We start from the raw sequence: 14,699 nt of genomic DNA on the forward strand, positions 1-14,699 counted from the left end.
CTGAGGGACTTGTATATATATAAATCTAATTGTAGTATACAGGAAAGTGGCTTTGCTTGTGGTTTGTGTGTGGACCAACTTAGCAGAGAAGCTAAGTAACTCCTGTGAGAAAGAGCATTACAAAAATAATTTCTAATGCAGAATTAAATATCGCTTTTAACTGAGTATATGTAGAACTTTATTTTAATTTGGTTTCTGTATTCTTGGGATGGTTTCAGGAACTTGTGATGTACTGCATTTTTTATTATTGCTTTAGTTTAGTCACACTGGATTATACTGAAGAAGGTGTTTGATATACTGTATTTTTATAATTGTTTACAGGTACATACCCTGCACAATACTTAAATGTTTTTATTTATTTAATTTCCATTTTTTCAACAGCCATGTTATACAACAGTGACTCGAGGTACCAAACAAGGTGAAAAGAAAAAAAGTGAAGAAGTGAAGGTTTTGTTGGATGACTCCTATGTACCAGACTTTTAACGAGGAACAGCAAAATGTTTGTTTTCCCAGTTAGCAGTCTGCTAATTTGGTGTGATGTGATCATAAATGTAAAGACAAGGATTTTCTTGTTGCTCCACAAACTCTGTAATGATCTTCATTGAATTTTACTTTTCATCTTTTAATCCACCCTTGGTGGTGGATTGGGATTCTCATGTTGAATTAATTTCTGTGGCAGCAACAACCAGGGAAAGATGGTAATATACCAGTGTACTGTATATGGAAATTATCTTTACATATACCAATGGCTTTTTCCCCACTTACAAGGGAGGTAGCCAAAGTCAAAGGCATATATCCACTCTCACCCGTTTCATTCCCACATACCTCCCATTCACCACCCCTCCCTCATGGATGACAGGTCATCCCTGCATCTTGCCCACTGCCCTGGGTCAGAAGCAATGTAGCAAGACACAGCACATCCATAGCAAGGCCACTTCATTTAATTGGTGACCCCCCCTCTGTCCCCTCATGCAGAAAAAAGAGAAGACCGGGAGAAATCCCTTCGGGCTACTTCAAAATATAATTTACATACTCCCCCACCCACTCTCGTCCATGCATCACAGCATCATCTTTGCACATCCATCTTCCACTCACTCCTATCATCTGTCTTCTCCCTTCTTCAACACACATTACCGTCTTTCCCAATACCCCTTTTACCCCATCTATCCATCTCGTCCTTGGTCACTGACTGCACTGTATGGGGCAGAAACATGGAACATAAGAGAGGAAGAGTTTAAATGTTTGAGGTGAGGTGCCTAAGAAGTATTGTAGGGTTTATAGAATGAGGAACAAGGTGAGGAGGAGAACAGGATTGGAAAGGGAGTTAGGAGATAAGGTTGATGAAAGAGTATTGGGATGGTTTGGACACATGGAAAGAATGGGTGAAAAAAGATCAGTAAAATAGGTGTGGAAGGAGTGAACATGAGTGTGGCCAAGGATGAGATGGATGGATGGGGTAAAAGGGGTACTGGGAAAGGGGAATGTCTATTGAAGAAGGAAGGTGAAAGACAGAAGATGGGGGTGAGTAGAGAATGGATGATTCTGTGATTCATGGAAGGGAGTAGGTGGGGAATGGAGTAGTGAGGGAGTACGTGTGAACAATATTTTGATGCAGCCCAAAGGGATTTCTCCCCATCTTCTCTTTTTCTGCATGAGGGGATGGAGAGGGGGGTCGTTGATTAAACAAAGCAGCCTTGCTATGGATGTGCTCTGTCTTGCTACATTCCTCTGACCCAGGGCAATGGGCGAGATGCAGGGATGATCCATCATCCAGGAGGAGCAAGAAAAAAGGGAGGGAGGGGTGGTGAATGGGAGTGGAGTATGTGGGGATGAAGTGGGTGGGAGTGGATTTATGCCTTTGACTTTAGCTACCTCCCTTGTAAGGGGGGAAAAAGCCCTTGGTATATATATATATATATATGTGTGTTCGTTGAGTCGTAAATATTTAACATCTGAATTTGTGATTGAAAATTAGTATTTTATGCTAAGTTGCAGGTATTTTTAATTCAAGTGAAATTTATGTATGTATGAAATGAAGCTATTTTCATTCATACAAAACCAACATGAACACTTTGAGAAAACATTTGTAGACATGCATATAACAATCATTTCCATATTGTAACAATCCAAGATTTGTGCAATTTATTTAAAAGAATTATAGTTTTCCTTTGCTTGGAAAATATTAGACATGACATAGTCATGGTAAACGAAAAGCCCTTGACACAGTCAAGGGTGTTTTCATAGAATTGTGATATGGTGCTGCTAGTCTTAAGATGGGACAGTGGTCCATCTATGTATGTACCTAAAGACTTCTTCCCCATCACAAGGTAGGTAGCCAGCCAAGGCATGTACCCACCCTCCACTTATCCCACAGCCATCCACACCCCTTTGTTTCACTTAAATATCTCCATGTAAATGAAAGGCCATCCCTGGTCCCCCATCCACTGCCTGAGTCAGTAGCAATACAGCATGACACAGCAGGGCCCAACAGCCTTCCCTCCTTGTCCCCTGGTGAGTTAATATAATAATAATAATAATAATAATGAAAAAAAAAAAAAAAAAAGGAGAGAGAGGAGGAGGAGGAGGAGGAATAATCCCTTGGGGCCATGTCAGTTCATCATCCATTTACAACTATTCTCTGCTCATATCTATCTCCTGCTTTCTCCATCCTCTTTTACCCAAGGTCCCCCCTGCATCCCATCCATCCATCCCCATTTTTGTCTTGTTTATTTATTTATTTATTTGTGTTTATGTATATATATGATGTGGTTTAATGTTACAAACCCCCCCCCCCTATTGGAAGACTAGGACTGTGCCCCATGCAGAGGACTTTGTAGCATGTGTATATATATATATATATATGTGTGTGTTTGTGTGTGTGTACATCTGGCTTCCACACCTTTTTACTAGTCTTTCACTTTCTCAAACAATTTTTTTTTTTTTTTTTTTTTTTTTTTTTTTTTTTTTTCTCTCCCTCCTTTACATTGGAAGTCTGTCCCATAGTGTTGTATGTATAATCACCCCTTCATGTAGTCTTCTTGCCTCTATCCCTAAATTCCTATTTCTCATGATACAACCACTCCTCGTTTAACGACGACAATTTGGACCAGCACGCCGTCGTTAACTGAATTGGTCGTTAAGCGAAAGTGTATACATATTCGTACATGTACTATATGTACAATGTCCAGCAATACATGTATCTTTATTTTCGTGCATTTTCCCTCTTTTATACAGTACATTAAAGCTTTATTTACTGTTTATTTACGGTGGTTAGGTTCCTGAAATTACCGTATACAACCAAATCCGTGTATGCTGACATTCCATATTGAATACCGGGGCATCTTTTTTGTTTCGACCATGGGCGCAATATAGCAATAGAAAACTAATTATTAATTTTGTAAATTAAAATGTATCAACGTAATATGTAATTTTGTGGGCGGAAATGAAAGTAAAAAATACCATGCTACAAGAAAATATGCTAATGAACGAAGTCGGTAGCATAGGATCAGGACGCCATCTTGTCGTCTGCCAACGTCTCTCATGACGACGACAACGAGGACGAGCCGGATGACATTTAATTTGCAGGTAATGATTTATCAAACAGCGGTTAGGTTAGGCGAATTTATCATCCTTTCATTTCCTCGACATCGGCATGTATCATAACAAACATGGTGTACCATTCGTCCTACATGAATTCGTTACTTACGAAATTTGTTTTAGCACCCTTTTCTTTTATTTCCGCTCACAAAATTGTATATTCCGTTGATACATTATAATTTACAAATTAATAATTAATTTTCTATTGCTATATTGCGCCCTTGATCGAAACTAAAAGTTTACCACTACTGGTATATATTGTACCCCAGGTAGTTTTTCCAGCTTGCAGGATGGTAATGTAGACCTAAGCTTCAGAACACTTTACCTCACAGCTAATATCCACAGTACAAGTTCATTTATAACATCATACAAATTTGCCTCGGCCAACTTAATTATCGTACACGACGTCGTAACTTTGGGAGATTTACGTTAAACGAATATTGGTCTGTCATAAAGCCCGTCGTTAACCGAGTAGGTCGTTAAACGAGGAGTGGGTGTACTTTTCATTCCTCCCTAAAGCATTTGCTTGCTTCTCTTGCTATACAGTTTACCTCCACTCCCCACTCTTCCATTCCCTGCAACACGTACCCTAAGCACTTGGACAATGGGATTAGTAGTGATGTTGGTAATGTTGTGGATGACACCAAAATAAGACTTAAGATTTAATAGGCAAGAACAGGTATACCAGTAAAGTGGTCAGTGAATGGAATTGACTTAGTAACTATGTAGAGTGCTGAAACTATCAGTTGTTTTAAGAAAAGATTGGTCAACTTATGGATGGGGATAATAGTAATGGACATGGAACTGCAAAGTGGTCTATGGTCTCTTGCAGTCTCCTTCATATGTTCTAACTATCCATTTCTTCCAATCTTTCTCTTTTAAAACTTATTTCCAACCCACTGCCTCCTTCACCCCTTGTACATCTCATTAACTTCTAACCACCTCTTAGTCACATGCCTTCCCAAATTCAAACACCAACTGCCTTGGACCTTCCTTTGACCCAGTCACAAGTGCATTGTTGTTGGCAAACAATGGGCTCAACTCTCCTCCCACTTCCCTCTACTCGCATTAAACACCAGTAACTAGTGGTAACCCCAGGAATTGTTACGGTTACCATGGTCAGTGGATTGGGGGCTGGAGCAGGTACCTCATGTTCCTGGTTCAAGTCCAGTGATTAACTGTCTGGCCTAAGACAAATTTTATGTGATTTGACTGGAAGACTATTAATTGATAATCTGAATGTTTTGCATTGTGTTTGCATAGTCATTAGTGAGTCACACTTCACTCTAAGTCTGAATTGACTTACAAACTGTAGAAAGCTAATTTAATTGAATGGTAAATGTTGACAAGTTGGCTATTTTTACATGTGCATTGAACAATTTATTAATTTGTGTGAAATTGGCAGTACTCTATTGAGTATTTCCTGAACATGCATGGTGATTGGTAAAAGACCTGCAAATGAAAAATCTATAAACATCTGCTACCACCCTTAACAATACTCCTAGTCCTAGACCAACTGTCAAAACATAGTAGTTGAGAAAATAAAAGGTTAAGATATATGTATAAGATTTGCTGGTGTATAAAGTGCACCCTGTGTTTACAGGGAGATTTTGAATAAAAAGTTATTGCCATTTTGAAGAAAAATGTTACTGCATCAGAAATACTTTGCAAGTTGTTTGGAAAGGGTTTTTTGGGGGAAACCAATGTACAATAATTCCTCGCATATCTGAACCTTGCTATTATTACATGATACACCATTATTACTTCTGAATTGAAAATTTGGCACTGAAATGCCAAATTGGTGACTTTGGGTTGGAGAGGGGAGGGGTGATAATTTTACCTCATGTAGTCAAATACTCCCCGAATCCAAGGGACTTCCTTAGTGGCAATATTGTACTGATTAAGTGCATTTTATTTACAAAGTGATAGTGATACTCTTAAATAATTGGTTGAGTTGTCTTCTTTCTTGGAGCCATCACAAAAATTATTTGGGAAAATATAAGGTACAAACGCAAGTCAGGTGGTTGTTGCAAGAGTGAAGGAGAACAATGGTGGTGTCTTTGATCACATGATCATGTGATTTGCAATCAGTGTTGCAGGATGAGCAAACAGGAAGGAACACTGGCTCAAGAAAATCCATAAATACCCATAATTTTCACTACAATATTTATGCCCTTACCTGTGAGTACTCAAATTGATGAATGTGAAGGGATGGTTGTATATGTGCTGTATATTCAGTTTCTCTCATTGAATAGGGAGCATCACTGAAAAGTTCCCTATCCAACACTGTTTGCATGAACCGTAAAATTGCTCATAAAGAGGGTAAAAAATAAAATGAATGAGAATGGTGATGTAATTATTTTTTTAGCTCTTGCCTTGGCTTGGTAGTCTTTCGAAGTATCACATTTAGACACTGAAATGGGAAGAAGTCTACTCAATATAATTTAGAATTTTATTCCTTGTAATGAATAGAATCTCCACTTGTTATGATCTGTATTAGTGAGATATATGGTCAGCCAAGGATTATGCAGAATACTCTTGGTGTGTCCATGTATATTTTTTATTGATAAACTACTGCCTTATTCCACTCATCTTTAGAAAAGATAGTGGTATTTTTGTATGGGTTGTCCTGTGGGATACATATTGTTCACAATGTTAGGTGTTATGAACATGCATGATAGTGCTTGTGCACAGTAATGCCTAAAGCTATATTGTTAGATTTTTTTTTCTTGAGGGGGAGCATTTCAGGCCATGATGGTGCTGTACAAATGTACTTATGTAGTGCAATATTTCTTGTGATTAGTATATCACAGGAATAAAGTACGGTTTTCCATGGTTTTGTTTTATTATCCAAAAGTTCTTTCTCATATGCCACAAACTTGCTTTAATTGAAAGAGAAGGATAAAAAGGTATTTGGAATGTTACCTTATAGAGGAAAGGAGCCATGCTCATAGGATTCTTTTCTTGTAAGTTGAGTGTGTGTGTGTGTGTGTGTGTGTATAGTCACAAGTAAACTTTTATGCAACCAGAGTTTTTCATTATATAGAAATCTAGTATTGTTAGTAGTCCTCACCTCGTCACTCCCATCCTCACCTCTTCTCTGCCCATGACATTTGACCTCTGAGGGCTCCCAAGGTAATCTCTCATGGGGCCAGCAGAATGATTACCCAGTGTTAGGGTCTGCCTCATGACTACCACAAAACCTATTTGAAGAAAAATGTATGCAGTGCCAGCATCAGCTAATGATGACTAACCACACCTTAGTCAGCCATGAGGTATAAACTGGATCCTTTGAGGAACACTTATATTCTGTTTTAGCGAGCTGCCGGCACCGTTTTTACCTCCGATGTCCCATGTAGCACGTGTGACCTCATGCCAATTAGGAGTATGGGTCATGACTTGCCCATGTATATAAAAGCTGAACAGACATTGAAGATTCAGAGCATCATGAGTCTCTCATTGCTTGCTTTCTCACCTCCCCCATCCCCACAAGCAGATCGCACGGGGACACAACTTGAAACACAGTTGTCACCTCCCTCGCTGACATCTGCTGAATGCCCTTCTCACCTCATCCATCCATTTCATCCTTGGTCATCCCTTCATGTTCACTACATCCACCTCTGTCTTCCACACACCTTTTATTAATCTTTCTTCACTCATTCTTTCCATATGTCCAAACCATCCCTAAACTTTCATACTCTTAACGGTAAGCTAAATACTACAAAGGAAATTTTACTAGTCAACAAAAATCATATTGATGTTAGAACTAGTGTGAATCAAAACTGCTTGTGACTGTATGTACACGCGCACACCAAAAGGATTTACCCTTATAAGGGAGGTAGAAATCTAAGGCATGGATCCACCCTGCACCCAGCTGATACCCATCCAACATCAATTTGTTTAATTTTTCAAACTTGGTTCCTTGTGGATGAAGGGTTATCCCCTACCTCAGATTAATATTCATGTATGGTTCTAGATTGGGCTCTTAAGACTTTTTCTCCAAGTTACCTAGATTTAAATTCACATTTGGTTTGTATGGAGAAATGACATGGAATTTGAAGGATGCAGAATGGAAGAGCCCAAACTTGTGTGAGATGAGGGATTAAAAAGTTTGGTGGGGCTTACAAGGATGGGTAGTGAGAAATGTGGAGGTGAGGCAGAGTTAGGGGTGGAAAGGATTTGCCGTTAGAGCCAAACAAGGAATGCTAAGTTGGCTATGGAATGTAGAAGTAGATGGAGGGACCTTCAAGGGAAAACCAAGAATGAAGTAGATAGGGTGAAAGCATTGGATATAAGAAGGGTGTTGAGCAAGGAAGAAAGGTGTGAATGGAGAGTGGTTGTAATGGGATAAAATTATACAAGCTGAAGGAATCTCTTGTCTGCTGCATATTTCTCTGTTGAATTGGGGAGATTGCTGTGTGATGAAGCAATGGGAATAAACTAGTTTTGGCTATTGGATCCTGTTATGTAAGTGCTGTCTTAATGCAATGTCTTTCACCAAAGCATTGTGGCAGGGACAAGGATGACTATAACTATGAGGAGCTGAGATGGGAAGACCACAAATGAGTTTTTGGGTGGGTGCATGCCTTGACCATGCCATCCACCTCACAAATGGGAAAGGGCCTTTTGTTACATACAGTATATAATTGTGTAGTTCCAACTTGGGTCATATCACCTGGGCTACTCTAAGAATTTGTGCATCTGTATGGAAAAATATTTCTTCACATCTTTTAGATACTTGGAGGTAGGTGGTGGCATTCCCTGCCTACCTGCTATGCACCCACGTATGGGGTCTTGCATCCTTCTCTGCCACATTACTTCCTTAAGAGGATGGTGGTAAAACCTTAAAGCAGGATGAAGGAAAACAAAATGCTGTTTCACCACTTCCCCATGGTGCCGTCGGGTTTGACTCCAGTCTGGGAGATTATTGCAAGACTGAGACAATATATTCAGACATTGTCAAGCTTTTCTCCAGCAATATATTTTTTCCATTTAATACCACTAAAACTTACTGCAATTGTGCGTGATGTAGGCAGGAAAAGGTGATCTCTTGAAGCCCTAAGTCAATCCACATGAGTAGTGGTGCACAACCTGAAGTTATGTATTAGAATTAGGAGCACTACTGCTCAGAAGTAGCCTTTATGAATGAGTGGCCCTTTAAAAGGTCCAGCCTGGTGACCACACATGGGAAAGAGGAGAGAAATCCATGCTCAAGAAGAAAAACACGAAAAAAAATATTAAAATTAAATAAATAAATAAAATATTCTACTTTGAGAATTCCCCCAAACCACAATCTCTAAAGTAGAAGAATAAATGATAATTCTTTCTCCTCCTAGTTTTCCAAGTCAATGGTTAAACCTCCCCAAGTACCCAAAACAATAGCAGAAACGCTATCCTTACCACCCATCATGAATTTTAGACATCCAATGCCCATTCTTGCCTCACCTCGATCGCCAAAAAATAATATAGTTATTCAGCAAAAAAAATCTTCCACCTATCCAGTCATTCAATACCTAGTAACATATACACAGTTGGCCGGTATCTAACCTGTATCTCCTAGGATGAACAAGATTTGAGCCCCTCACCCCAACTCCTCAGTCTAATTACTGCTGCCTATATCTTATGGTATGGTGGGGGTTACTAGGCTGGATAGAGTGAGAAATGAGGAGGTGAGGAGGAGAACAGGGGTGAAAAAGGATTTGGGAGATAGGGTTGATGAAAGAATATTAGGATGGTTTGGACACATGGAAAGAATGAGTGAAGAAGGACTAGTAAAAGAGGTATGGAAGGCAGATGTGGAGGGAGTGAACATGAGGGGACGTCCTAGGATGAGGTGGATGGATGGGGTGAAGGGGGCTTTGGGGAAGAGGGGAATGTCTGTTGAGGAAGGAAGGGAGAGGACGGAAGACAGAGGTGAGTGGAGAATGGTTGTATATGGATGATGGGGGGTGGGGTAGTATGTGTGAGTAAATTTTGACGCAGCCCGAAGGGATTTCTCCCCGTCCTCGCCTTATATGCAAAGGGGGACGGAGAGGGGGGGTCGCCGATTAAATGAAGCGGCCTTGCTGTGGATGTACTGTGTCTTGCGACACTGCTTCTGACCCAGGGCGGTGGGCAGGGTGCAGGGATGACCCGTCATCCAGGAGGTGCTCAGATGAGAGGAAGGGTGGGAGGGATGTGGAGTGTATTTAGGGATGAAATGGGTGGGAGTGTTTTTATGCCTTTCCCTTTTTGGCTACCTCCCTTGGAAGGGGGAAAAAGCCTTGGTATATGTATGTATGTATGTATATCTTATTTTTATTGTTATTTTTTGTTTCATTTTTGCCATCCTATATGCTAGCCACAATTACCCCTATACTACCGCTAGCATTGCATATAATAATTTCAAACTCACAAAGTGCCCCTACAAGCAATTTTTACTCTTAGATCTCGCTGTTCATTGGTCCACATAATCTATTCGTGGATCATCCAAACCTTTATCTACTCTAGATCTGTATACTTCTGCTGTGCACCGTCTCGTGTACCCATCCCACGTTGTTGTTGTTGTTGTTGTTGTTGTTGTTGTTGTTGTTGTTGTTGTTGTTGTTGTTGTTGTTGTTGTTGTTGTTGTTGTTGTTGTTGTTGTTGTTGTTGTTGTTGTTGTTGTTGTTGTTGTTGTTGTTGTTGTTGTTGTTGTTGTTGTTGTTTTTTATTATTATTATTATTATTATTATTATTATTATTATTATTATTATTATTATTATTATTATTATTATTACTATTATTACTATTATTACTATTATTACTATTATTACTATTATTACTAATATTATTATTATTATCATTATTATCATTATCATCATTATTATCATTATTATTATTATCATTACTATCATTATTATTGTTGTTATCACCAGTCAAAGCTGGTGAAGGGATGCATTATTGATAAGCGCGGCTATACACGACTTATCGTGTACACCGCACGTGGGAGGGGCGCAGCTGACTGATAGTCTGTACGATGTGGTCCAGGTGTAATGTGTTGTATTAAGTGTTTGCGTCTGTCGTGCAGTTTTTCTAGGTGTCTCGTGTGAAGTTTGTGTTGGTTGAGTGGACGTATGTTGGAAACACGGTGTAGGAACTCAGCTGTTCTGAAGTGGCTCCATCGCGAATCCGTGATAAACTTGACAGCGGCAATCTGAACCCTCTGATGGTCGTAGTTGTTGGCGGGACATGTCAGCTGACTTAGTCCCGGGGACTGGCACAGAATCGGTCTGACAAGGGCTAGGTGCAATCGACGTTTGGTGGTCAGTGTTGCAGTTTTGAAGCGTCTTAGACTTCCCAGCACAGCCCTAGCCTTCGCTCCCTGTTTGCGGAAGTGTGGGGTCCAGGTAAGGCCACTATCCAGTATGCTACCCAGCACACAGGCATGGTCTTTCACTGGGACGTTTGTGTTGTTTATTTTAAGAGGAGTGTTCGTGACTGTTCTGTTGGTTCGCTTGCAGCAGAAGTATACAGCTTTGCATTTCGACGCGTTGGCCTATGCACCACTGTTGCTCCCACGCGTGTGCCCCGTCTAGGATGTTTTGCATTACGTGTAACGCTCCCTGCAGCGTTTTGTGTCTGCTAATGTGATTAGTGCCGTCTGCATACGAAATAGTTAGAGCTCGGTTGCGTGGGTAAGCTGGCTCTGGCAGGTCATTCGTATATAGATTGCACAGAGTGGAGGCAAGGACTGACCCTTGCGGTACTCCAGCCTTCGGCACAAAAGTTTGGAACAGACAGCCCCGCCACTATATTCTTATTGTCCTGTCGTCCAGGTAGTTGCAGAGTAACCTTTTGAACGGCAGGGCAAAGTCGAAATTGTGGTACAATATGTACTTAAAGCCTTTATGCCAGACAGTATCGAATGCCTTCTCCACATCCTTACAAACCAAAATATCCTTACCAGGGCGACCGTCTGGCGGTCTTTGAACCCATTGAGTGATCATGGATATGACGTCGTCTGCACCGTGCCCCGGCCGAAAACCAAACTATAGTCAGCGCAACGAGAAATGACCGCTAAGGCGTGGCTAGATTTCCCGGTGTTGCCACACATGGGCATCCATGGCGAGAACGTGCGTGTGGATGTAATGTTTTCTGAATGCAGTGTGAGGGGGGCGGGGCCAGAGATTAGATGTAGCGGCAACGTCGCTCTCTCTTCCTCATATGCCATGTCTAGTCTCGAGGAAACGAAACCTTTGTATAGAAAACATTGCTTTGATTTTTACTTCAGTGATGGTGTGTGACAAAAATTATAATATAATTATATGTGGCAACATTATGAAATCATAAAATAAAATTATAAAATAAAATTAAATTATGAAATAATTATATGTGGCACCACAGGGGGACTCCCAGTGCTCCGCCCTAACGGCCATTTCTCAATGCAACGGGTATAGCAATCCCTCAGCACACCCTTACTCCAGGTACACGGTCAGGCGGCGGCAGAGGACGTGCTCAAACACCTTACCAAAGTACTCCAGAAGGGATATCGGCCGGTATGAGAGGGGGGCGGAGGCGGGTTTCTGGGGTTTAGGAATGAGAATGGTGTGGGAGGCCTTGAAAAGTTGTGGGAAGTACCCAGAGGCAAGTGAGCTATTGTATAGTGTCGTCATGTGTACGATTATGATGTTTGGCATACGTTTGAGTAGGTGTGCATCGATGCCTGATGGGCCAGGGGGTTTGAATTTTAAAGCCGAGATAACCCCCTTTACCTCCTCCAAAACGATGGGGCCAGATAAGGGGATCGTCTCCATCTAACTGAGAGGGATCAACAGTGTCGTCGGGAATGAGGTCACGACATCTATTCATGAAAGAGTTAACACTATGCAAGGTGCTAAAGCAATGTGGTACTTGCACAGGATGGGGTTTAAAGACCTCACTCCATGCTGACGCCAGAAGATCAGCTTGGTGTTGGGGGGAGTGTGCAGAGTGGTTCAGATGGTTGATGACCTTGGATGGAGGCGCAGAATACTTCAGCTGACGTTTGACGGTCCTCCAGAACTTGGAAGGGTCCGTCGCACAGGCGCCGGAGAGCGAGGCCATCAGTTGCTCCTCCTCACGATGTGAATCGATGTAGAGGGACTTCCTCAGGCTCCTCTGTAGCCAGTGCATGTCTTGTAGGATAGCGTCACGGGCCTCTAGGGGTGCTTGTAATAGGTCTGTAAATCTGTTCTGTAGTGCAATGCGTAGTCTGTTAGTGCGCATAGAAGCGGTGAACGTGGCAACCTTGCGGTGCTTTGTTCTAGGAATGTGCTTTTTTACCGCGTTTTTGACAAACTTTGTAAGTGAGCGCCATTCCTGCTCTATCGCCGCATGTGGAGCGTTGTTCATGTTTGTGTTGGTGTATGTCGTAAGTGTGTTTTTGAAACCTTCCCAGTCGGCCTGACTGTAGCGTAACCGAGGCTCACTGGGGATAAGGATGGGTGAGGTGGAGATACGAAAGATTAAGGGTATGTGGTCGGAGAGAGTGGGGGCACCGGGTGAGATAGTTGAGTTGAGGAAGAAAGCTCGGCTGTTGGAGAACACCAGGTCGGGCTTACCCTGCAATCCATGACCTATGAATGTGGGAAAGTCCTGACCTAGGAACTTCAGCCGGTGAAGTACAGTGAGAGAATGCAGTTGCCGACTCACTGAGTTGCTGCTGTGCGTTCCAGAGCTCCAGGCAGCATGTCTGCAGTTGAATTCGCCAATGAAGAACGTTGGGACTTTGTATGATATCACCTTGGCAATGTCAACAAAGGGGAGGAAGGAGACTGCGAATAGTGCTCAACTTGATCGCGAGCATCTGCTCATAGTGAAATTGATCAATTATTGTTGCCTGAAGGGACTTCCTGGCTAGAATACAGACGCCCGAGTGCAAAGCAAGACTCCGACTCCAAGTGTGATCTTGGGGAGAGAGTCAGGGGCTGGATTACCCATCGAAGTCAAGCAAATGACATCAGGACCGTGTCTGGCAATCTCTAACAAGGTGCTGGTCCTTTGTGGGGTCCAGTTACGGACGTTCTATCTTATAATACTACTTTCTATTATTATTTATTATTACTCTGCATATCAAGATAAAGTAGAAAAAATCTGTATTTTCTTCCATGTTCTTACGTGCCTTGCGTATATGCAGCCCAGAATTCATTGATGAAGAATTTGAGTCTATTGTTAACCTAAGTTTAGGATTAAAGTACCTTAGAACATTTTAAGATAACGCTCTCTCTTTAGCGATTTTTTTTATAGGAATCAACCCCCTCCCCCTTTTGACATTAAGAACCTTTTAGTATTACCTTACAGTAACAATCTTTCTCAAGTTCCTCATCTACTTAAAACATGGAATATTAAAGTAGCTTTTAATAACCCATGTACTTTTAAGAAATTAATAATTAAGAATTCTTCCGCTGATTCTGATGGCTGCATATACAAAATCCCTTGCAGAGATTGTGAAAATTATTACATTGGACAAACGGGCAAAGAACTATCAACTAGAATTAAACAGCATAAATATAGTGTTAAAAAAATCATATTAATAATAAATTAATAAATAAAAACTATAATAATGTAAATAACAAATAAAATACATAAATAAATGCATAGGTATAGTTAAATAATAAACAAACATGTAAATAGTAAATAATGATAAATTGACATATAACTAATAATAAAGGAAAATCAGACAGACAAAAGATAACAAAACAAAAACAAATAATATAAGATAAATTATAATCATTACAGCATCTTACTTAGGTATTTATCTAAATGATTCTTAAAGCTTCGAAATGAACTACATTGCACTACCTGTGCAGGAAGTTTATTCCATTCATTAACTACACGGTTGGCAAAGTTGTTTCTACCCACTTCCAAATTGAATCTATTTCCGGACAATTTGAGACCATTGTTTCTTGTCTGATTCTCATTAAGTGTGAAAATTTTGTCACTTTTGATGTTGTCAGTTCCCTTTAAAATCTTAAAGACCTGTATCAAGTCACCTCTGAGTCTACGCTTTTTTAGGGAAAACAGATTCATGTGTTTTAGTCGATTTTCGTATGATTTATTTCTGATATTTGGAATCAGTTTTGTGGCTCGCCGTTGTACTTTTT

At 40.7% G+C, this 14,699-nt stretch overlaps 1 protein-coding gene across 3 annotated transcripts in view; it reads left to right on the forward strand.

Annotated features, from left to right (window-relative positions):
• LOC143023195 (uncharacterized) overlaps positions 1-6,430 on the forward strand; it is a 35,299-nt gene extending 28,869 nt beyond the window's left edge. For all 3 annotated transcript variants that reach the window (XR_012966171.1, XM_076181730.1, XM_076181719.1), the window contains one exon: positions 382-6,430. Coding sequence is in view for 1 of the 3 variants with exons in the window: in XM_076181719.1 (XP_076037834.1) it covers positions 382-483 (102 nt within the window). In the remaining 2 variants the exon portion in view is untranslated. The remainder of the gene's footprint in view (positions 1-381) is intronic.
• Positions 6,431-14,699: the final 8,269 nt, after the last annotated feature.

This window comes from Oratosquilla oratoria, chromosome 3 (genome assembly GCF_046742065.1).
Source record: "Oratosquilla oratoria isolate Oo_2021 chromosome 3, ASM4674206v1, whole genome shotgun sequence".
Taxonomy (NCBI): Eukaryota; Metazoa; Arthropoda; class Malacostraca; order Stomatopoda; family Squillidae; genus Oratosquilla; species Oratosquilla oratoria.